Here is a 26426-nt window from a genome sequence, read left to right as displayed (position 1 = left end):
TAACTCTAAACAGATCAAATGAATATGTCATACATAATAAACAATGAATTTATTTTAGAAATCTTAAATAGCAATGTGTATTGCCTTCCCATAAGCTATGGTGAAATACATCAACACTGAAAGCAGCTAAAGTGATAGAATGGTCCTGCTGTGGCCTACGAGCAGCCCCTTAAAGATACAGCCTCTTTTCAATGGATTTGGACATAGTGGTTGACTGTGAAATCAGCAGTAGGCTAAACAAGAAATTGGACTAAAAGTCTCTATAACCCTATTCCTCTGAAACTAAATGACGAGAGCACTATTCTCTATACAGAGAAGCTACAAGGTTTTTAGCATATTTAAATCATCTAGACTAAAGCATTTGAAATAAATTCTTTTGATCAAATCTAGAATTTTTGGTCTCTTCACTGATCATCATGACCCAATCAATCAATATGATATGATTCTATTTCCTTTTTTTTTTCTTTTCTTTTTTTCAGTAATTATCAGAGAGTATAACATTTAACTGGTCATTTTAATTTCTCTAGTCTGTAAAGAATTGAAATTTATAACAGACAACTGGAGTCAGGGAAACCTAGGTCCAAGGCCTACTTTTAATATGTTGTAGCTGCATGGACATGGGTAAGTTATTTAACATCTCAGAGTGCCTTTTAAAAGATGCAAAGTTAAGAGAGGGACAGCTAAGTGGTACAGTGGATAGAGTGATAGGTCTAAAGGCACGAGGACTCATCTTTCTTAGTTCAAATCTGGTCTCAGACACTGTGTGAACCTGGGCAAGTAATTTGCCTATTTGTCTCAGTTTCCTCAACTGTAAAATGAGCTGAAGAAGGAAATGGCAAACTACCCCAGTATTTTTGCCAAGAAAGCACCAAAGGGGATCACAAAGAGTCAGAAATGACTGAAACAAACTGAACAACAACCTAAGTTAAGAAGGCATGATTCTGTATTAGTGGAGAGAGTATTCTTCCCAAAAGTTTACCATAGTGATTAAATCCAAGGTCCAGATAACATTCTGTGAAAAAAAATCATTACGTTATTATTTTTTCAATAATAATTCTCAGATAATATTTTCAATAAATAGGTCCTAAAATGATTAATGTCAGTGACCTGACATTGTTGAGCAGAGATATAGAGTAAAATTATGTAATGTTTTTATTTAGCCTTCTAAGAACAGAAATAATTTAAATGAATTCTATTCTCACTTTCTGTGCCTCAAATAATCTAAATCTCTATTACTCACCAAGATCCTTTCTGAAGATAGTATAACTCCATGGCAGTCCTCCCACAAAGACTCCTGTGTTTTCACCAATAATAGTACTGCCACTGGTTGCAGAAGAAGAGCCTTTTATAAGAAGAAACAAGTGTTTCTATCACAAAAGAATAATTACCAATCCTTAACTCTATCATGTATTTATTAAGTGCCTATACGGGAAGGACATTGTGCTAGGCACTGAGGCAGAAGTGAAATAATCCCTGTCCTCCAGGTGCTTACAATTTACTGCATGATTCAATATGTACAGAAATAGAGAACTACAAAATATATGCAAAGTTACAGGAAGCAATTTTTATCTAAACAAGTTTACTGAGTAGGGTTCATGGCACCATATTAGCTTTACAGGATTTGAAACATAGTTTTAGAACACCTGAAATATTTAGTATGTTGTTGGGGTTTTGCGCAAATGGAATAATGGACTCTAAGTGCATGTTTCCAAACATATTACAAGAACATAGAAAGAACAAACAATCTAAATGAGAGGTAAGAAAAAAGGAGAACAGCAATGATAGATAAACTGGATCAATAGCATATCAATGCCACTAGTATAAAAAAAATTTTGTGAAGTACTCACCTATGAACTGCCCATCAACAGTGATCTGCCCCAAAGCCTGATGCCGAGTAGCTACCACCTGATGCCACCTTCCATCATTATATTGTTTTCCATTATCATTGGTTGTAGTAACTACAACTGCAGATCCCTAAAAAGAAATTTTTTTTAAATTCTAGACTAGGGACCTCAGAAATATAATCATTCTGCCAAAGTACAGGTCTTAAAAGACAGCTTAGAATAAGAGTGTGGATTTAGTCCAAACAATACCAGGAATCAAATCTTTTTTTTATTTTTAAAAATTTTCGTCTTAATTAATTTGTTTGTTTACTTTTAGTTTACAGAATTCAATTCCACAATTCCTTGAGTTTCAAATTCCCCACCCACCTCCCCCGCCCATGGTGGCATACAATCAAATATAGGATCTGCAAATAGTTTCACATTAGACATTAGTCAGGTTATAAAGAAGGATTGTATCGGATGGAATGAAAAATGGGAAAGAGGAAACAAAACCAAACAAGAGTCTTTTGGAGTTGTCTTATAACCCTGCATTGCTGGGAAGAGTCCAGTCTATCAAAGTTGGTCATCACACATACATTGTGTCTGTAATTGTGTACAAATTTCTCCTGGTTCTGCTCTTCTCACTCAGCGTCAGTTTGTATAAGCCTCTCCAGGTAAATATGAAGTCCATCTGCTCCTCGTTTCTTATAGCACAATAGTATTCCATTACATTCATATACCACAACTTGTTTAGCCATTCCCTAATTGATGGGCATCCCCTCAATTTCCAATTCTTTGCCACCACAAGAAGAACTGTTATAAATATTTTTGTGCATATGTGTCTTCCTCCCACTTCTATGATCTCTTTGGGATACAACCCTAGAAGTGGTATTGCTGGGTCAAAGGGTATGAAATTACTTATAGCCCTTTGAGCAAAGTTCCAAATTGCTCTCCAGAATGGTTGAAGCAGTTCACAACTCCACCAATAATGTATTAGTGTAACAATTTGTCCATATCCTCTTCAGCGTTTGTTATTTTCCTGTTTTGTCATCTTAGCCAATCTGACTGGTGACATGTGGTACCTCAGAGTTGTTTTGATTTGCATTTCTCTAATCAATAGTGATTTAGAGCATTTTTTTATATGCTTACAGATATCTTTAATTTCTTCCTCTGAAAACTGCCTGTTCATATCCTTTCACCATTTATCAATTGGGGAATGACTTGTATTCTTATATATTTGACTCAATTCTCTGTATATTTTAGAAATGAGGCCTTTATCACAGACATTGGTTGTAAAAATTCTTTCCCAATTTTCCACTTCGAATCAAGAGTCTTTATGATGTGCTTTACTGAAGTTAAAAAAAAAAAGTCTCCAAATATGGGAAGAAATTTCCTTCAAGGCTAGGTTTCTCACAAGATTACCTGCATTATTCCAGTCAGAAACAATTGGGAACACTTATGTCAGTCAGAAACAATAAGCAAATCATTTTTCTTATGAGAATTTTAAATTATGTTTTCTTATGGCAGCCAAAGTGAAAAATTTGCTTATCCAAATCTATAATAGTCAAAATAACTTAGTTGCTCAAATTTGTTCTCAAAACACTATTGCTGTTACTATATACAACATTCTTTTGATTCTCCTCATTTCTCTCTTTATTATTTCATAAGTCTATTCACGTTTTTTTAAGATCATCAAGTTCATAATTTCTTTAGAAAATTTTTTTTGAGGGGGGAAAGGCAAGGCAATTGAGCTTAAGTGTCTTGCCCAAGGTCACACAACTAATAAGTGTGTCAAGTGTCTGAGACTGGATTTGAACTCAGGTCCTCCTGACTCCAGGGCCAGTGCTCTATTCACTGTACCATCTTCCTGCCCCAAGCTCATCATTTCTTACAGCACAGTCGTATTCCATCGTGATCATATATCATAACTTGTTCAGCTATCTCTCTGCCAAAATGCAATTCTGTTTCAGTTTTGAATTGGAGAAACTTCTACTAGATCGTTTCCCCTCAACTTGATTTTTCTACTATTAAATAAAGAAAACTCCCTGCTTAACATCCTTAATCAGGAGAAAGAATAGGAAAACTGGTTTAAACTTAGGAGTGTTTGTTGCTCTAAAAATTTGTTGTACCCTATCATTACACCATGATAACATAGTAAGAATATATCTTCTGAAGAGGCAAGTCTCCATAATGGTAGTGATAATGAAATGAAATGGAAATGGGGGAGGGGGGAAGAAAATAAAGAAGGAAAAAAGATAATGAGAAATTTTAGAATAAAAATGTTCAACTTATTGGGACATACTTGAAAGTATTATAGTCACTTTAGAAGATAAAGCTAGTAAAATTAAATTAAAGCTGTTTCTACCATAAAGTTACTGCTTACTACACTTTTTAGAGATGACAAATTCAGAAATCAGAGTTTAACATAATTAGAACATAAAAATATATTGTTTTCTCTTAATAAATCTGCTTTTCTGTTAGATGATATACCTCTGTCCAGTAGAGAATTAGAAAAGTATCTGTACAATTTGTTTAAAACTACCCAGGATATTTTTAACAAACTCAAGTGACCTTCATACCATAGTTATGTTAGGTGAGGGGAAGAAAAAAAATTAAAAATCTCAATGTGGCATGGTTGAAATTTTGATTAAGTCAAAGATTTAAATGCTACATTACCCAAAAGGAATTGAGGTCCTGTTTCTTCAAAAATTCATTCATTGATTTTAGATAGCACACAAAAGGCTATATTCATAAAGGACTAAATTCACTCCTTCCACATGTTCTTTAATTGGCTCCTGTCAGTCCTCATATTATGCATGAGAACATATATGACATACAATATTTAATATTACAGAAAAGGTTCTAATTTCCCATGAGCATAAGCAGGATGCTTCTACCATTGACTATATACCAACTTTTAAAGATGGTGAGAACAGACAATCCATCAGGAAGTCCAGTCTCTGTCCCTTGGGTGTCTTATAGGTTGACTTTTCTTATATCGTTTTTCCCCCACATACGATCTTTTATTGTCTTCAATCCTATTTCAATGTTTTAATATTTTACAAACACACATTTCATTATCGTAGTTTAATAATTAAAACCAGAACTGGTGTCGTGCCCAATTAATGTGCCCTGGTAGCATGCCCATTAGTTTTTCCATTAGTGAATTCAACAATACTAATGGGATTACTAGCATGGGATGCTAATTGGGCGTGACATAAGAAACTGGCTTACTTCTTAGCATACCCTTGCTAATGATGAAATTAATGAGCATTTTATTAAATGCTGTCTCATCAAAGTGTACTTAGTTAGCGTTAAAATTGTTACAAACGATGCTGCATTCTAAAGATCAGGTGTCTGAGTAAGTGGTTCTTCATATTATGTTTGGCAACAATCTGAAGCATTAATAGGTCTCTACACCAGAAGCCACATTTATATGGGGGAGGGGGGTGGAAATCCTGTCATGCCACACTACGTCTACTTGTCAAAGTTGGCTTCTCTTTTGGGAAAATTTGGAATGTTGCTTATTAGTACTGATTTCCAACTTTTCTTTTTAATTGAGATTGTGGGAATAGCTTCATGATAAACTCTAGTCCCTCTTTATATAGTTCATGTTCTTCCTTTAGAAAATCATTAAACCTTTCATACAGTTTATATTTAGATGTGTTTGAAGGCTCTCACTTTTATAGCCTCTTACTAAGTGAAACCAAAACCTGATTTGATTTTCTTGGTAAAGTCACTATACTGAAAGCTTTCAAATGGTAACCATGGGCCATTACCTGATCAATAGAATATCACTGAATAAAGTGTGTCAAGAATGGAAGTTACCACAATGTAATAAAAGAAAACAAATGAAATTATAACTGATTATTATGGTTGCAAAATTAAAGATCAGAATAGCAAAAGGATGGAATGAAGATTTCCTCCTTGTTTCTTTTTAGCACTGGTTTCAAGTTTAAGTTCCCCAGGATTCAGTCAGGTAAATTTCAATTTTTGTTCAGTGATTTATCATTGTCTCACATTTAACTAAAAGCATTTCCTCCCCTATAAACATAAACATATATTGTGTTAATACCGTTATAAGCCATTTGAGAAATATTAAGAGATCAAAATCAGTTGCATCATACTAGAAAATTTTACAAATTAGAAATTCAGAACAACAGAAGTTAGAGTCATAGAGTCACTGCACTAGCAGTGACCCAAGAGAGAGACAAATCATGATCAAATGGGTAACTGAATAACCCCCTCTACCATATACCAGCTTAGGTGGTACAATGGACAGAATGGTCAAGAAAACTCATCCTAATGAATTCAAATATGGCCTCAGCTGCCTACCAGCTATGTGACCCTGGGCAAGTCACTTAACTTTGTTTGTTTCAGTTTCCTCATCCGTAAAATGAGCAGGAGAAGGAAATGATAAACCAGTCCAGTATCTTTGACAAGAAATATGATCATGAAGAGTCAGAAATGACTGAACAACAACCAAATACTAGTAAAGTGGTTGTCTATTTGAAGACCTCTAGTAAGAGAAAATCTGATAGCTCCTGAGATATTGCACCCTTAATATAACTTTTCCAAATAAAAAAAAAACAACACATTTTTTAAAAATGGCCTTAGTTTCCCTCAGACTCCTTAAGTACCATGATGAACTTTTATTTCAATCTTAACCCGACTTACTTTTATTTCCATTTCCTGAACAAGTCATTTGAAAGTTTAAGTTGGTCACTGACTTTCCTGTGTACCCTCATTTGCTCTTCAAACAACTTCCCTTTTCCTCAAAATCAGAATTGTTCCCCTTTGTGCCCCCAGAATTTCCTTTCTCAGAGTTTCTCACGCCTAACCTTTGTTGCTTCCACCTGACTTTCCTCCATGTTACCTCATCTATCCTTTCTCTGAATGCTTTTAAATCTCAACCCATCCAAATCCAGGATGCTTGTGAGACTGTTGAGCATTCTTCTCTTCCATACAAATCCTAAGATAGACTAATCACTTCCCTCCAAGGCTTCCAGCATTCCCACAACAACCAGTACCTCTGCATGGGAAAGAATTACACCCAGAATTCCAAGTTCACTTCATTAGTTCTACCTGTTGAAAGCTGAAATGACATGCCCTATAAGGGAGCCTTATCTTAACCCCCCAGATGCTAATGTACTCTCCACCACTTCCACCATTTTTTTACCCTCGTACATATACATAATATAATTTGTTTTGAGAACCTTTAAAAGAGAAACTCCCTCTTTAATTGCAAATCAGCACTTTCTGTGACACTTATAAGGCTTATGGTATCAGAAAGTTGCTTAGAGGCACCCAGAGGTTAAGTGACTTGCCTAAGGTCAAATAGCCAGTGTATTTAGAGGTGGACTTGAACCTAAATTTTCCAAACTGAGATCTACTCCCTATACTCCTTTTCAACATGATAGTGTACTTTGCCTCTCTTATCTGCCCCTCTCCCAAGAAGATTATCCACTGAGAGTGTTAGCTCCTTAAAGGCAAGAATTGTTGTCTAGGTTCTACTATGAATCTTTAGTACAGTACTCAAGGCACTCAGTAAACACTCACTATTTTTTTTTTGTTGTTGTAGTTTTATTGAATGGACACCAAAGATATGCTGGTAAATGTTTAATGACTAGGTTCCAGGGGTGGGGAGGATTCCAAAAATACCACATATGGCAGACTTTTAAGATAAAGTTGCACTATTAATATTTTTGCCATCACTTTCTTAAATCTAAACAATCAGCAAAACAGTAAGTCAAGACCTGGTTTGTAGCATTTGTTGATATCCAAGGTTTAAAAGCTCACAATGAAAATTTACCAATCAGTTCTAGATCAGAGTTGGTTTAGCACACCTCAGATTTTGACTAAATGCTATTTCCTATAAACAAGATAGCAAAAGAAATTAATTTTAACTGTACCATGGGGTAGTTAGATGATAAAAAAAAGAACTTACTTGGAAGTTATTAAATTTTAAAGCAGTTCATTGGAGGAAGTTATAGATATTCCTCAATAGTGCTTTACAAGTAGAAAAAGTAATATATTTTTACTTGAAGGTACATGTGTTTTTTGACCTGGAAATTAAACTATGAAATACAAGAATATTTAACGTTCTTCCTGATTCTATTATTTCAGGTGTAGGGAACCTGCAGCCTCAAGGACACATGTGGATCTCTAGGTCCTCAAAGGTAGCCCTTTTGATCAGGTATGGGCTCTGGGAGCCCCCTTAACCTCTCCTTGAATCCTTGAGGTACAGGCTCTGGGAAGGCCCCCCCCCCTTGAACTTTGATTAAATCATCTCATTTGATGAGGCATTTGCATGAGGCAAGTCTGTTCCTAGACTTCCCACCCTCTCTTACTAGACTTCCCACTCTTGAGCCTATCAAAGTGTCTATCCACCCTTGAACTGGCCTAGCCCACCATTGTTTGTGGTCTCCAGGTAGCCTCCAGTGACTTCACACCCTTAAACATTCATTGACCTCATTAACTCCTCCTGAAGACCCTCCCCAAACTCCTCCCCTAGACCATCCCTAGATTCCTCCTACAACCTTCTGTATTTAAGACCTCATCTTGTCTTCATGTTTGTGAGAGCAATAGAATAGGGAGAGCACCATGGAATAGGGAGAGCACCATAGAATGGTGACAGCACCATAGAATGACCTAGCACAGATTTACTGTGTCTAATACAAGCTAACTTTTAATAAACTTTACTTTTCTTTGTCTGAGAGAAGACTTAAGTCAAATTCATTCAGCAGGACCCAGTGTATTGGTATTTTGGGGTCTCCAGAGCAACCCCAACCCCCTTTATGGGTAACCTCTTCACTTTGACTGGACCCAAAGAATTTGTTCTGTGAATTTTGGTTTCAGTCAAAGGACCTCACTTGAGGGTCTAGAGGCCACATGTGCCCTCAAGGCCACAGGTTCCCCACCCCTGTATTTATTTCAGGTGGGAGGGAAGGGGGAACCTGTAAGTGTTAATAGTTAAATACATATTGTTATTGACTATAGATTGTAAACTCCTAGTAGGCAAAGACTGTATCTCCTGTTTGAACTTTTAAACAATGCCTCACAAAGTGCTGGCGTACATTTACTTCAGTTTATTTATCAAACTGATTCTTCAAGCTTCTTGATTTTGAACAAATCACTATTTGGCAATTGGGATCCTCCTTGATAGAATTGATAATAGAGGGCTGGGTCTGGAATCAGGAAGATTTAAGGCCAAAACCAGCTTCAGCACTTAATAGATGTGTGATCCAGGGTACATCATTTAACCTCACTGCCTCAGTTTATTCAACTGTAGAATGGTGATACCACTTACTTCACTGTGTTGTTATAAGGATCAAATGAGATAATACGTGTAAAGCACCTATCAAAGTACTTGGCATGAAGTAGGCAGATAATGCTCATTCCTTTCTCTTATTCCCTTTCTTTCAAATAAACAAATTCTTTATTTTGGGGGAAAAAAAGAAAAAGGAAAAAAAAGTCACATCTACATTAAGGAAAAAAATATTTTTGAAAATCAAAATTGACTTCCAAGACATCAGTTTTCTCTTTACAGATTTCTGCTACAAAAAGTATTTATTGCTACCTGAATGATATCTATACACAGGACTCATGCATTAGGATCTAAGTGCACAGGTCAGTGATTTCATACCAGAGAAGTCCATGGAATAATTTCTATTTCTGGCGCTTGATCATAGGAAGAGGAGAAAGGAACATGGGAAAGGGGATAAGTTTGAGAACATTAGAGATGAAAGAAGAGCCAAGAAAAGAAATAAAAATATGAGCTGTGTCAAATTGAGGAAAACATTAAGTACCAGGATTATATGAAGGTCTGGTAGTTCTAAAGAAGAAGACAATCATCCCATGATGTAAACCTTAACATAAAATCCTTATGATAGATATCTGTAACATAAAAACGATATCTCTTCTTTTTTATTGTTAATAATTCTTGTCTTTAAATTACATTCATTTAGAAATATATGTCTAACCCCTCACCTATCCAGCCAGCCTTTCTTTATAACAAAGTTGTTTTTTATTAATGAAAACCAAAACATCAACCAATTCTGAGAGCATATGCCACATTGCACACCCATAACCACCCACCTCTATATAACAAAAGAAATTAAGTTTATTTTCTCATCTCTTCTCCCCACCTAGATTGGTCATTCTAATTACACAAAATTACATTTTATGTTACAGTATTTCCCCTTCAACACTTTGAAAACTGTATATATTTGTTTTACTGCTTTTATTTACTTCATTACACACCAGTTTATATGTCTTCCCATTTCTCCAATTCTTCAGTCATTATTTCTTATACTGTAAAAGCATTTTATTGCAATCATGTACCAAAACTTATTTAGCTATTACAGCACTAATAAGTGCATACTTTGTTTCTAGTTCTTTTCTACCACAAGACTACTTTTAATAATATGTTGGTACATATGGGACCTTTCTTAGCTTAAAGGTATTCAATTTTTTTTTAGCATAACTCTAAACTAGCTTCCAAATTGACTGGATCAATTCACAGCTCCATCAATAATCCATTAGCATGCCTATTCATTTAGCTACTGCATGTAACTCTATTTATGTTATAGGCATCATTTATTATATGAAAAAAATGTTTTGATTATAAACTGTGAATTTCATAGGCAAAGCACATTATACTTTATACTAAATTTAATTCTTTTAACTATGACATGAGAATATCTATATAATAACTCATTTTCCACCACCATCCCTCCAAAAAGAGGAATAGATAGATTTACAAGGACATTCTATCAAACATTAAAAAAATTAACTCCAATAATTTGTAAACTGTCTGTAAATACAGGAAAAGGGATCCTACTAGATTCATTTTATGAAACAATTCATTTATGATACATTTGTTGATACCTGAACCAGGGAAAGATAAAACAAAGAAAGAAAACTATACACTAATATCTCTAATGTCTATCCTATCCCTAAAAAAAATTCTCATTTTTTCAATAATTCTGACTAGCTGTTACCCTGTATCTCTCCTCTTTCTGGATAAACTCTTAAGAAAGCTGTTTGTATTAGGTGCCTTCATTTCCTTTCCTCTAACTTTCTTCTAAACCTTCCCCAATCTGTCTACTGATCTCATCATTCAACAAAAATGTTACCAATCTTCTATTAATTACCAGACGTCAAAGTCTTTTCTCAGTCTTCATTTTTTTAAACTATCTGCAGCCTTTGACACCATTAATCACCCTCTCTTGGGTGTTAACTTTTCTCTAGGTTTTCATATTTTTCTCCTCTTACCTGTCTAGTCACTCCTCATTCTCCTTTGCTGGACTTTATCCAAGTCATGTCCACTAACAGAGTGTGTCGCCTAAGGTTCTGGTCTGGACCATCTTCTCTTTCCTCTCTACACTTATCGTCTCTCTTAGTAATCCCATCTGATACTGCAGGTTTGTCTATCATCTCAAATAGAACATGTCCACTAAAGAACTAATTATATTTTCTGCAAAACCCTTTCCTTTCTCATATTTCCTTAATACTTTCAAGGGAAATACCATTCTTCCCCTTATCCAGGATGGAAATCTTGGTGCCATAGGCAAACCTTCACTTTTGTTCATCCCATACATCCAATTTACTACTAGACCCTATCATTTCTACCTTCAAAATATCTCCTGTTTGGCAATGGGGTATAGAAATCCATCTTGTCCTACAAGAAAATAAGGGGGAAGGGGGTAAAAAGAGAGATAGGGGTGATACAACAGAGGGCAGGGAATGGATAGTCACTATGCTTGCCATCTTAGAGTAGGGGGTAGGGGAGAGATGGGGAGAAATTTGTAACTCAAAATATTGAGGAAATGAATGCTGAAATAAATAAATTCTGGAAAAATATTTAAATATCTCCTGTTTACATTCTCTTGTCTCCACTCCTACAGCTACTGCCTTAGTTTAGGTCCTACTCACCTTTCACCTGGACTGTTGTAATAGATATCTCATTTACCTCCTGGTTTCAAGTCTCTCCCCATTACTATTCATCTTCCATTCAGCTATTTAAAGTGATTTTTCTAAAAAAACAAGTCTGAACATATCATACCTTTATTGAAAATGTACTCATTAAAATCCCATTGCTCCCTATTATTTATTGTTGTTATTGTTGTTATTCAGCAGTTTTTAAGGCATATCTGACTCCTCATAACCCCATTTGCAGTTTTCTTTGCAAAGATACTGGAGTAGTTTGCCATTTCCTTCTTCAGCTCATTTTACAGCTGAGGGAACTGAGGCAAACAGGGTTAAGTGACTTGCCACAGCTATTAAATGTCTGAGGCCAGATCTGAACTTAAGATGAGTATCCCTGATTCCAGACCCTGTACTCTATGCACTGCACTATCTAGTTCCCCCTCCCTATAATGTGATCAATTATAAAGTCCTCTGGCATTTAAAGATCTTTACAATCTTGCCCCTTCTTACCATTCTAGTCATCTTACAAGTTACTCCCCTCCACAGGGTCTACAATGCAACAACACTGGCCTACCTATTTTCCTCAAATATGACATTCCATCTCTCATGTCTATACCTTCGCACTCCCTGCCCCTTTGCCAGGAATTAGAGCTTCCCTCACCACTTCTTCCTCTTAGCATCCCCAGAATCCTTTAATATTCAGTTGAATCAAATCTTACTTCTGTAAGAGATCTTTTTCAGCCTCTCCTTCCCCCAGCTACAAATGCCTTCTAACCTGCTGAAATTATCTTCCACCTACCCTTCATATATCTTATATACATTTAGTCATTTGCATGATGTCCCTTATTGTCTAATAAGATTATAGTCTAATAAGCTCCTCAAAGACAGGACTATTTCTGCCTTTCTTTGTAGCTCCAGAACTTAGCACAGTCCCTGTAATATACTAAGTGCTTAATAAATGCTTGTTAACATTCTATTTAAATTTTTTAAAAAAACATTCTATTTATTATCATCTATATTTATTATTATCATCTATCTATTTTCATCTATCTCATGATGCTCTTGTGGGGAAAATGGAGTCCTTATCTCATCTTATCTCCTTATCCCATCATGAGATAATTCATAAAATTCTTCACAAAATTCTTGGAAACTATACATATAAAGCACTTCCTCAAACTATTTGTTTCACTAAACTAAAGTGTTACTATACTTTTGAGAAAAGGAAATGAAAGTACTCTAGAATAACCTATTCTTGATAAAGTCATAATGACTCTTTGTAATCACTTCTTCCCTTATAGTGATCCATTTTAAACATTTCCCAGCAATTAAAGACAAGTTTACTGGCCTCTAGGAGGGAGGGAAAGAGGAAGGAAACACATATATATTAAATGCCTACTACAGCAGACAAAATGCTAAATGCTTTAAAAATATTATCTCATTTGATCCTCACAACAACCCTCAGAGACAGGTGGTATCATTATGTTCACTTTCCATTTGGGTAAGCTATGACTACATGAGACAACAAGAAATGCTTAAAAATCATTAAATTTTGAAAATAGAAGAAAATGTTATGTATCTTATACCAAGAACAACTGACCTGGAAAACAAATCAAAGAGAAAGAATTTAAGAATCATTGGACTACCTAAAAGCTATAACTCCCCCCTCCCATAAAAAAAAGAGCCTGTATATCATATTTAAAGAAATCATGAAAGAAAACTGCCTAGACATATCAGAACAAGAGGGCAAAGTGAGAACAGAAAACTTCTAGGAATAGTAACAATTCAAGTACTTAAGAGTCACAGTCAGGATCACACAAGACACCAATTTATAAGATACAATTATGAAGTGGTTCTTAAAAAAATAAAAGAACTTGGGGTGGCCAGGTAGCACAGAGAGTAAGAGCACCAGCTCCAGTGTCGGGACGACCTGGAGATCGAATCCCAGGCTCAGACACTCAGCACCACACCCAGAAATAACTGGCCATGTAACCTTGAGCAAATTATTTAATCCCAATTGCTTAAAAAAAAAATAATAAAATAACTTAAGCAATTGAAAGAATATGCTTTTTTTTTTGCTTTTTTTGGGGAGGGCAATTGGAGTTAAGTGACTTGCCCAAGGTCACATGGCTAGTTTTGGTTTTGTGTGTGTGTGTGTTGTGTCTGAGGTCAGATTTGAACTCAGGTCCTCCTGACTCCAGGGCTGTTGCTCTATTCACTGTGCCACCTAACTGCCCCCAAAATAGGCATTATTGATGAAATCAAAACAATATATAGTCATATGGGAAAATGCTCTAAATCACTAATGAGTAGAGAAATGCAAATTAAACCAACTCTGAGTTATTATCTTATACCTATCAGATTGGCTAAAATGATAGAAAGGGATATGGAAAAATTGGGACACTAATTTACTGTTGGTGGAACTATGAACTGATATATATCCATTTTGGAGAGCAATCAGCATCATTTGAGTAAATATTTAAATTGATGAGATCTTACATTACTGGAATCTTTATATTCAAGGATGATGGAACTAACTAATCATCAAAAGGGCATGTGTTTTGGAGTTTTTCTTTCTCAACAATATCATGTTATTAATAGATTTACATTTATTCATCTATATTCTCTTGCTTTCTTCCCCTTATAGTCCATAGCACATATTTACTTAATAGTTCAATGGGAATAGAAGTACAATGTGTGGTCATAGATCAAAGCAAACCACAACTGTGATCTCACAAGTATTGGACTCAACAACAGAGCTAACTGACCTCAGGAATCTCAATCAACCTTCATTGGATAATCACTGTAAATATTCACTGATTAGGAACTAGGGTGTTGAAGGGATGAAGACCCAGGCCTTGCCTTCAGGGAACTTATAAAGAAAACTGTTTAAATTATTTTTCTTAAGCTTTCCTATTCACTTGCCTGTGGATCATAAAGAAAGTAAAGACGTCCTCTCTTCAGCTGAAGTGCAAAGTATTCCTCTTGATTACCAGGTGATATTGCTAATACAATCAAACCATCAGGTTCCCTTGTTCGAAAGTTGACCTTGATACCTGGTGAGAAAAATGCAATTAGAAAATCAGTCCTCTCTTTGCTGCTGACTCTTTCAACGAAAGGTGCATTTACTTCCATTATTATTTATGATGCATTGAGTACCAATAAGGAATCACATTCAGCAGTCTACTGGAATAACACTCTTTACCATTTGGCTTTGAACACATACTCACTATGAATTAGAACCCACTCTTGAAACTCAAGCCTTTTTTTTTGCCAGACTGCTCATCAATCAATACATAATGACACACAGTGCCTACTCTTCAAATTTACAAACCAGGGGAGACACATGAGAATGAAAAAAACATGATGTCAATACCCAAGTAGAATCAAAATGTCAATATGAAAAACTTATTATCATGTCATAAAAATTAAATGAATAAATTAATGTTTGTTTAAAGCATAAAGACAAAGAACTCTTTTTACAATGAAAACATGATTCATGATGGGTCCAAGTGCCCCTCCCTGGCCACCACTCCCCTACATGTGTTTTCTCCCTCATTAGACTGTCAGCTCCTTGAGGACAGGGGCTATCTTTGCTTTTATATTGGTATCCCAAGCCCTTAACATTGTGCTTGACACATCATAAGTGTTTATTACATCTTTTTTCCATTCTTTCCATTCAACAGCAAGAATTGACAACACTTGACACACGTACTAAAGAGATACATCAAGTAAAACTTTCTGGAATGCCAACCCATCATAACCATTTCCTAATCTCTCCCATGCACTGCCCAAGCACACAATTGCTGTTAAACTTTACATTTTTCAACAACAAGGTGATATGGCAAGCAAGAAAGCTAAGGTAATCTTTGGCAGTATGAGGAGATTTACAGTACCCAAGATTAGAGAAGTATATGGCTTACCTGTACTATTCCCCAGATTGACCCCATCTAAATATAAACAAGTGTTCAGTTTGGGGTACCAGTTTTAGGAAGGGCTTTGAGGAGCTAAAGAGTTTCCAGAACAGTGTGAAAAAGATGAGCATCTCCAGTTAATTAATATTCAGCAGAATAAACTAAGGGGGTATAATGTGCAAAATATCATACTTAGGGGGAGAAGAAGGATGTGTTCTTAAGGAAAAGCCCTAGAGCAAAGGGTAGAAATTTCAGAGACAAAGAAGTTTATATAAACCCAACAATTATATTACATATGTATGTATGTGTATATGAATGCACACATATACATATATACACTGCTACATATATACACATTCACATGTATATATGTGTGTTGTATACATGCATGTATGTATGTGGAAAGCATTGTCTTGGAAAGTGCTGTATTTCTCCTCTCTGGAGGTCTCCCAGCTGGGACTGGAGAGTCGTTTTTCAGAAGTAACTGTGCATAAAAAGAGTGTGCTTCTTCATATAGAAGTTGGATGATCTAGGTGGTTCTTTAGGTCTTTTTCAACTCTGAAATTTTGTGATTCTTTAATTGACAAATGGATGAGACAAAAAAAAGGTAAGTGTGTAACAAATTCGGGGGAGGGGGGAGAATAAGGCCCCTTCTGGCCTGAGGTATGTTATCTGATCTCATTGCTTCCCTAGTTCAACTATTTTTCATCATTATTTCAAGTTGTCTTTCTCCTTGAGTTCTCAACTGACTTCTTACTAACCCACACTTAGAGCAAATAACCCAGGCTCTCACTTCACTGAAGACTGAAATCATTGTGAAATGCTTCAACTCTCCACATTTCAAAATTTTTCAATCTCTATTCATTTTTTCTTCCTTTCTCTTCTATGCCAAAGGAAGAAGTGGTCTTCATTTCTTGTCAAGGCATCTGACCATCAACTGGGTAATGGCTGAACAAGTTGTGATATATGAATGTAATAGAATACTATTGTTCCATAAGAAATCTTGAGCAGGTGGACTTCAGAAAAATCTGGAAAGACTTACATGAACTGATGCTGAGTGAAGTGAGCAGAACCAGAAGAACATTTTACACAGTTACAGTAACATTGTGCTATGACCAACTTTGATAGATTTAACTCTTCTCACAAATTCAAAAGACTAATGATGGAAAATGCTATCCACATCCAGAGAAAGAGCTATGGAGTCTGAATGCAGATCAAAGCATACTATTTTCTCTCCTGGTGTTTTTTTCTTTCTCCTGGTTTTTCCCATCGATTCTACTTCTTTATGACATGATTAATATGGGAATATGTTTAATATACTTGTACATGTATAGCCTATATCATATGGCCTGCCATCTTGGGGAGGAGAGAAAGGAAGGAGGGAGAGAAAATTTAGAACTCAAAATCTTATAGGTGTGAATGTTGAAAACTAAAAACAAATAGTTTTTTTAAGGCTAATCTCTCTCTTCACATATTCTTAATATGATTCCCTAACTCCAGAACTTTCATCCATCAATTATTCCCTTTCTCAAGAATCTTAAATTATCTTTCTCTCCATTGGCTCATTGGCTCCATCCCATACCCCCACAAAAATGTCCAAGCACATCCAATTCTAAAAAAAAACCTTTATTTCAATCTCACTAATCAAGTTATTATCAATTTGATTCAGATATTTATTGTGTGCCTACAAAGTACAAGGTGAGAAGCATTAGAAGCCTTAGAGTCTAGAAGTCCTAAGGTCAGGTGCCATCTCTGACAGATGACCTTACTAAAGGTCATATATAACTATGTGACCTTGGTAAAGACATTTCAACTTTTACTTCCCCAGTTTACTTTCTAAAATTATGCAATTGCCTAATTATTGCTAGTCCTTATTGGTGAAAGGAATTATTTCCCTACATCAACAAAATCACAGGTCTAGATGAAAAGAAAAAAAAACATTCATTTTAAGTACAAGGCATTGTGCTAAGTTCTGGAAACATAATAATGAAAAACATCACAGTCTCTGCCCTCAAAGAATTTAAAAATCTAATGGGAAGGAGGAGAAAAGATATATAAAAATAAGGATGATAAAAGCTAGAGTGAGGAAAAGGCAAAGCAGAAATCCAAAGCACCAGGAGAAAATTAGATACCACATTTAGATAGGACATTTAGGAACACTTCATGGAGAAGGACTTGTTATAATTGACTCTCCCACATTCACATATTGGATGTCCCTGGACACTCTGTTGTCCCTTTGCCGAATACTGAGTATGGACTTTATCACCTCAAATATTTTAATTGTCCTGATTTTGTCCCTGGAGTGCCTAGCATCACCAACATGGGGATCAGTTCCAATGTCAGGCCTCTCAATTCTATGACCTAAATGTGAACACATTCTTAAATAGGTATGCTAACTCTAACTCATATTGGAAAACACACCCATTCACAAATCATAACAAAGAATTCACTATTTGAACTCCACATGTAATGTTTACTCCTCTTAAACTCATCTCACCTACCTTACAAGAGCAAGTTTAAACACAGTTATTTCTAGCACAAACCCCAACATCAGTGAAAATGTTCTGATGTTTCTCTTACACTTCTAAAAAGAGGGGTCAATTTCTCATACTGAAGGTAGCCACTAGCATACTCCAGGTTCAGTTTATGACTGCCATTTCCTCAACTCAACCTGAGGAGGACCTCACAGAAAGCAAAAGATTTCAATAAAGATACCAAGAAAGTACGTCCTAGGAATGGTGGGATAGCTTGAAAAAATGTATGAATGCAGCAGAGAACAAAATAGAATTGGGGAATGACTAATAGTTTGGCTGGAAAGTAGAGTACACAAAAAGTAAAATAGTATAATAAACCTTCACCATCCTTTTGCTGCCAAATTGCCATGGCAGGTGTAAGGGGAGGGAAGGGATGGTCTATACTCAATGCTTTTAATTTCTAACTTATTCACACTTTTGCCACCTGGCCAAGCACTCTGCTAAAACTGTTCTCTCAAATATTACGTATCACTTCCATATTGACAAATCCAAGTATCTTTCCTCAAACCTCAACCTCCTTTTCCTGTCAAGTTTATGATAATAGATACTCATTCTAGACACATTCTCCTCCCTTGGCTTCAAGACATGTACTCTAGTTCTGCTCTGGTCTTATCTACTCTTATCTTTCCTTTTCTGTCTCTTTTACCAGTTCTTCTTAAATGTTAAGATTGGTATTCTCCCAGGTTCTATTCTTGGTCTCTTATCTGATCAATGTTCTTTTCATTCACTGCTGTGGTGTCGATTCTCATTCATCAAAGCCATATCTTCAATCCCGAAATGCATTATGAACTTCAAATCTAAAAGCTAAATTACACACAACAGGACATTTCCAAATGGTTGTCTCACTAACATCTCAAATTTAGTAAGTCCAGAACCAAACTGATTATCTTTTCTCAAAAATCTGTTGCTCCTTCTAACTGCACAGTAGCTTATTGTAGGGTAAAGAAAACAGGACTAGATATTGAAGGACCAAGATTTAAATCCCAAATCTGCCGTTTTTCCCCAATGTGACTTTGGGGAAATTGCTTAATCTCTTTGGGCCTCAGTCTTCTCATTGTAAAATCAAATGGTTAAAGAAGATGATGTATAAGATTCCTTTTGGCTTTAAATCTAGGATACTATATGTATCTTTAGCATTGTCATTCACCTAGTCAGTCTATATCATTCAAGACCTTAATGATATCTTTTAATTTTTTTCTCCCTCCTCCTACATCCATAGCCAATTTGCTTTTATGTCCTATAGTTTCTATCTCTGCAAAGTCTTCTATTATCTTTGAATCTCTGCCAGTATCATTGCCAGTACTTTAACTGAGACCTCTATTACCACCTACCTGAATTATTGTAATAGCCTTACACCTATCATGCTGTTCCTTCTTGGTGCATGGATCTAACTATGTAAGTTTCTCCTCTCCCCCCTCCAAAAAATTTTACTTATTCCTCATTGCTCAAAAAAAATTGAAGAATATTTTGTTAAATCGTGTTTCTGCATTTTAAGCCAATGAATGCACAAAATACTGTCATTATTCACATGTGAAGGGTATTTAATTTCCAGATTCTGACTTTTGTCAATACCCCCCAAAAATCATTTAACTTCAGCAACAATGCAAACATGTACAGAAAATGAGAGAAAATTCAAGAAAAGAAAAAAATTAATAGAGCATAAAATAACTTGATTTGGTATAGTTGAGCCTTTGCCAATGTTTTCCAAATAACCAGCCTCTTAATTTTTCTTTCTTTTGCAGACAAAAAAAAAGATTAGTAATGATTGGGCTTCTCATACATGTAACCTATGAAAAAGATAAAGATGTGTACCTAACAGTGCAAATTTATGTTATTGACTGTTAGTTAATTATCTCTGTAGATATAGTTAAAGAGTATCCTTTGAGCCACATACTTTTAATCATACAATCAATTCTCTGAATGCATTACATCCACAACTGAACATGTTTAGATATGAACACATCATTCTTATTAGTGTGCCATGGCATCCAATGGATGCAACATCTTTAATGTGAATGTGCGTGCATTCAGGTTTACCTGGATGGCAAAGCAGAAAAAAAGAAAAAAAAAAAAAAGAAAACCCTCCAGATTTTTTTAGTAATTTAGCTGAAAACCAAAAGAAAAAGCAAAAAAAAAAGTTTTTAAAAAGTACCTACTATTGGAAAGTCTTGGGAAAATCAAAATATTTTTATTTACGTTGACTAAAAAATATCAAGGAATCTAATCTTTGGGAAGGACTTTGAGAAATCACTTTGAGAAAACACCTCAGGTGTTTCCCAGAAAATTAGCTTTCTTAAATTGTTAGCATAATGATTAAAAATATCTGCAGTAGCAATATGACATATCATTCTTTAGTATTAGGTTTAATAGTTTAATCATCCTTCTCAAGAAGAAAATCTTCCTGATGTGTAATCTAGATTTCTCTTACTTAAATGTAAATCCTTATCCTCTAGGGGGATTTTCCTTCTGCAGATAAAGAGCCCTCAGTGAACCTTTGCACTCTCAAAAGAATGTTCTAAGTACCTACAGATAGCTAAGTTACATTTCAACACTTCTTTTCAAGAGACTGAAGTAGGGTTAAGACTAGTTATTCTATTAGGAACTACTGATCCACAAGGGGGAAAAAAAAGCACTTAAGGGGTTACATGAGAGTAAAAGGCAACTGAATTTAGTTCATTTGGAGGGATGGGTTAGAGAGAGAAGTGAGTTAAACTCATTTCAAAAAATTAATAGAGAATGGACACGATCTAATAATATGGCAGACTACTTCCTCTGCACAGCCCTCAAAAATGAATAAACCTTAGAAAAAGGAATTATGTACCAATGACAACTGACAAAGTTAAAATCACAAATTCACAAGATGGTATACTGAATAAAATTAAAATTACACGAAATAATATTGCAGAACTCAAATACAGAAAACTCCTACCCCAAATCCTAGCCCTATCAAATCCCCAAATTAAGGCACACTGAGGAGAAAGAAACTCCCAGATTTTGACTCAGGCTCCAAGGACAAAGATCTTTTTTGCTCCCCATGATAGTAATTCTGCCTGAACAGACTGCCCTCGTCAATTACTTAAGATTCTACCCATCACTACCAAGTAAAAGGAAAGAGACTAAAAAGGGAATGGGAACAGGGTAGGGCACTAGAGGTACAAGTGGGACAGAAAGTGCACTAAATACTTAGACCCACAGGGTAGAAAAGAAAGAAGACTAGAATCCAGCTGAGACCAATTCTCTTCTCTCCTACTCCTGGAAACAATTAACTCAACACAGAGATCTCATAATAGGCCAACTCCAAATCCAACTCCAGTACAAGGAGGATGAAGCCTTCCAGCCTCAGGTACCTGTGTAGTAGGGGAATGGAAAGGAAACCAGAAGCAAGTGACTGGAAGTACAAGGTGTAGATTGAAAGACAAGTTCAAGGGATCAATTCTGAATTAAGACCTAGATAGATGAATAGAAAGTGTCATAAGAAAGGAAGAATACGTGGAACCTCAAAAAGAAAACAATATATGTTGAACAAATATTTTAAATAAGTTTATTACCTTTATTTGACCAATGAACAATCATTTTAAATTAATCTATCCCTCCCACTAGTACTTCCCCTTACTAAAACCGAAACATACATGTTGATAACTCCTTCAAATACCATAACTTCTCTAACTTCCCAATTGCTCAATTTATACATTTCCCTTGAACTACTCCTCCACTCTAGTTCAGCTGTATGGAGACTGGCCATATCCTTGATCTTTTCATCACCCACAAATATTCTATTTCCATGTTCATAAACACTGAAATTCAATTTATCTGATCAAACCTCCTATAGCACTTCCTCCTCTCACTCTCTTAGTTGAGAATCTTTGCCTCACATTTGAAAAAACAAAAGCAGTAATTCACCAAGAGTTCCATTTTATTCCCTTCTCACTTCACATCATTCAGAAGTCTTCCCCATACCTTCAATGCTTTTTCACTTCTGTTTCAAATAAAAAAGTGGTCATTTTCCTTACCAAGACACACCTTTTGATAACGAAAAGCAGTTCTATTCCAATTCATCTTCTCTAGTACACTGCCTCCTCTAACATCCTCACTCTCTTCCTAATCTCTAATCCCTCCCTTTACACTGGTTGCTACTGCCTACAAATAATGCCCATGTCATTCTATCTTACAAAAAAACCCCAATTTATTCTTTTCTCCCTCTATAATTTTTTTTTGCCTAATGATCTCATCTCATGAATGTTAACATGTATATGTATATATATATATATATGTGTGTGTGTGTGTGTCTATAAGTGTTTGTGTAAGTATACACACATATATATGCATACACACATATATGGATATATACATACACATGCAGGTAATTCTCAGATCTATTTTTCAAGACCTAGACACTCTTCTGATCAGTCTTGCATCTCTGACTATTAGACATATTAAATTAGGTGTCCGATAACATCCTAATCTCAATATTTCATTATCTTTCCTCCAAAACTACCTGCTCTTCCTAACTTCCTTGGGGCTGCTAAAGGTACAATCATCTTCCCAGTCACCCAGCCTCACAACCCAGTTATGCTCAACTCTTCACTCTCTCTAACCTCCCAATATATCCAATTTATTCCTAAGCCCTGTCAATTCTACCTTCACAATATCTCTTGTATAAAACCCCTTCTCTCTTCTGAGTTTGCCATTGGTGCTGACCCTCATCATCTTCTGCCTGGATTATTTCAATGACTTACTGGGTGGCCTTCCTGCCTCACTTCTTATCCTACTTCAGTCCATCCTCCATTCAATGACTAAAGTGACTGAAGCACAAGTCTGACCATATTACTATTCCCCTATACAAACTCTAGTGGCTCCCTATGGCCTCCATGGTCAAATATAAATTCCCCTTTTTAGAATTTAGATTCCTTCATAAACTGGACCCTTCTAACCTTTCCATTTCTCTTATACCCCATTCCTTCCATGTTCCTTTGCTCTCTTTGCCCTCACACAAACTACTCTGTCTCTTAAAACTTTGAATTTCCACCACCTATCCTCCATTCCTTGGATCCTCTCCCTCATCACTTCCACATCCTGGCTTCCTCTAGTTCTCAGCTAAAATTCTGCCTTTTGCAGAAAGCTTTCTTAATCCCTCTTTAATGCTGGTGCCTTCCATCTGGAATTATCTCCAATTTTTTTCTTTTTTGTGCAGAGGTGTTTGCATGTTGTTTTCCACTATATTATAAACTCCTTTGGGGGCAAGGTTAGTTTTTGCATATCTATGTATCCCCAATGTTTAGCCCAGTGCCTGTTACATAGATGACTTAAAATCAAGTCAACAACAACAATAATAAACTAAAATATTTAGGATAAAAATATCATCAGATCCTACTATACACCATTAAATTGTAGTAAAACTGAGAACTTAAAAGATTGCCTACAAATATACAAAATATCTAATTTAACATAATATGAAATAAAGACTTTAAACAATCAATTTCAATAAATAAAACTGAATTAACCATAAAGGAATTACTAAAAAAAAAAAAAGGTAGATATCTGGTCTAGATGGATTTAAAGTATAATTAATAACTACACTATACAAATGATCCTCAAAAATTAGAAAGAAAATACTCTACCAAACTCTTTTTGTGAGGTAATTATAGTTCTAATTACCTAAACCAGTAAAGGATAAAGTAAAGAAAGAAAACTATAAACCAATTTCACTAATGATTGGCTGCTGATATTACAATTCCAGGAAAAAGCATGGAAAAAGATTATAGAAATGTATCCAAAAAAATATTACTAATGACCAAGCCAGATTTATACCAATGATGCAGATATGGTTTCACATAGGAGAAATAATCAATATATTTAATTATAGTAAAATTAAAACACCTCAAGTCACTCAAGGTATATCAATAGATGCAGAAGTCAAGTCAAGAAGCATTTAAGGTGCTAAAAATTAAAAAAAAGCAAAAATTGTCCCTTTGCCTACATTTTTATTTTTTAAAAATCACCACTATATCTAAAATAAAAAGGGCAGATACAAATTAATAATTTACATTAATATAAAAATAAGACTAAAACCAAATCTGTTATTGAAGCTTTCTCAGTTAATATAGGGGCAAAAGAAAAATGAATACTTTCCCCATGATTACATAAAATTGTTAGAAAAGTGTTTAGTAATAAAATGAGAAAGAAATTAAGGATGTGGACATTAAGAAAGAAGAAAATAATAATAATAAAACCCTCCTTGGTGACAAGTACTTGGTGACTGTCAAGTTTACTTAGAAAAGCCCTAGAGAATTAGCAAAGAAATTAATCAAGACAACCAATTCCTTCAGAAAAAAAAAGATTCCCTTCCCCCCCCCCCAAAATTTCTATATGACGTTAAAAATTGGGAGGAAAAAATAAAAAGATGCATTCATCAAAACTATATATTATCAAATACCTGAATATCATTCTACCAAGGGACATTCGAGATTAAATAAAGAATGACTTAAGTACCTGGAGGCATATTCACCATTTTGTAAATGCTGTGTTATGTAGTAAAACTAATTATACTGAGGGCAAGTCATCCCACCAACCATAAGGGCCATTACCAGGCCTGTCACCAAAGGGCTGGGACTGGAAAGAGCAAGGTAAGAACCAAATACAGGGACCCCTCTCCTGGACAGCAAATACTCCTGGGGCTACCACTTCATAGCCCAGAAATTTAAAAAAAAAAGCTCCTGAGGGAGGTGGTGGTCAAAAGGAAAACTATTAGGGGCGGAGCCAAGATGGTGGAGTAGAAGTACAACCTCCCCTTGGCTCCGGCTTCCACCCTCCCCAATCCATGTAAAAAGGGGACTCTAAACAAATTTTGGAGCTGCAGAACCCACAAAATGACACACAGAAGCTAACCTCCCACTGAGGACAGCCTGGCAGGCCTGCAGGAATCCAGCACAGCACTCTGGGAGCCGAGCCCAGCCCCATGCCGAGGCTTTAGCCCCAGGGCGGGCCTGACCAGCTGCTGGCCAGAGGGACTCCAGATCAGCAGCAGCTGTGGCCGTTTCCAGATTTATCGATACATAGATTGCGAAGGAAAGGTGAGAGGCCAGTGCAGTCTGGACTTTGGGACCAGTAAGTGGGAGTGCACAGCTTTTACCCCCAGGGCGAGAAACCGCTGAGACGATGGCCCAGCCAGCCAGTGCCACATGGCGGCTTCAGCTCCTGGCCTGCAAGAGTGTAAGGGGACCAAGCACCAGTCTGAGGGGTCATCGCTCTTGCTTTAATCTGCTTGGATCTGGATTGCAGTCTAGGGTGGAGGTCCTGGGGTGTGTGTCCAGCTTGCTAGAGCATGTGGAGACCTCAGAGAGGGCACCCATCTAATACCTCTGGCAGCTGAGAAAACCCCAGCATTGGGATGAAAGTTCCCCTGTCTGGTGGCAGAGTCCTACTGTGGCAAAAAGCCCAAAAGTCAAGTAAAAGTGGCAAAATGAGCAGGCAAAGGAAACAAAGCAGACAGAAGATTCCAACAATACACTCCTATTTTGGGGACAAAAAGGAGCAAAGCATGGAACAGGAGGAAAACAGTGAAGTCAGAATTCCTGCACCAAAAGCTTCAAAGGAAAATACAAGCTGGTTACAGGCCACAGAGGACCTTAAGAAGGATTTTGAAAAGCAAATAAGAAAAGTGGAGGAAAAACTGGGAAGAGAAATGAGAACAATGCAAGAAAATTATGAAATGAGAGTCAACAGCCTGACTGAGGAAAATACTACCTTAAAAAACAGACTGACTCAAATGGCAAAGGAGGCTCAAAAAGGCAATGAGGAGAAGAATGCCTTAAAAAGCCAAATTTGCCAGATGGAAAAAGAATCTCAAAAGCTCAATGAGGAGAATCATTGCTTCAGAATTAGATTGGAGCAAAAGGAAGCTAATGACTTTATGCGAAATCAAGATGCTTTTAAACAGATCCAAACAAATGAAAGAATAGAAGGCAATATGAAATATCTTATGGGAAAAACCACTGACCTGGAAAATAGATCCAGGAGAGATAATTTAAAAATTGTTGGACTACCTGAAAGCCATGATCAAAGTAAGAACCTAGAAATCATCCTCCAGGAAGTTCTCATTGAAAACTGCCCTGATGTTTTAGAACCAAAGGGCAAAATAGAGGTTGAAAGAATCCACTGATCACCTCCTGAAAAAGATCCCAAAAAGAAAACTCCTAGGAATGTAATAGCCAGGTTCCAGAATTCCCAGA

General features: G+C 36.0%; 1 protein-coding gene across 1 annotated transcript in view; it reads right to left on the bottom strand.

Annotated features, from left to right (window-relative positions):
* Window positions 1-26426, bottom strand: part of USH2A (usherin) — a 1033591-nt gene that overhangs the window by 654419 nt on the left and 352746 nt on the right. Inside the window, exons 22-24 of the mRNA XM_069066041.1 lie at window positions 14676-14806; window positions 1848-1974; window positions 1241-1342 (exon numbers count right to left, since the gene is read on the bottom strand). Coding sequence (XP_068922142.1) covers window positions 1241-1342; window positions 1848-1974; window positions 14676-14806 — 360 coding nt within the window. The remainder of the gene's footprint in view (window positions 1-1240; window positions 1343-1847; window positions 1975-14675; window positions 14807-26426) is intronic.

Source organism: Petaurus breviceps, unplaced genomic scaffold (assembly GCF_028583685.1).
Source record: "Petaurus breviceps papuanus isolate PSGF00001 unplaced genomic scaffold, PetGlider_PUasm1.0 90702, whole genome shotgun sequence".
Lineage (NCBI taxonomy): Eukaryota > Metazoa > Chordata > Mammalia > Diprotodontia > Petauridae > Petaurus > Petaurus breviceps.
The sequence above is the reverse complement of the archived record's forward strand: the minus strand, read 5'-3'. Positions and strand labels throughout refer to the sequence as shown.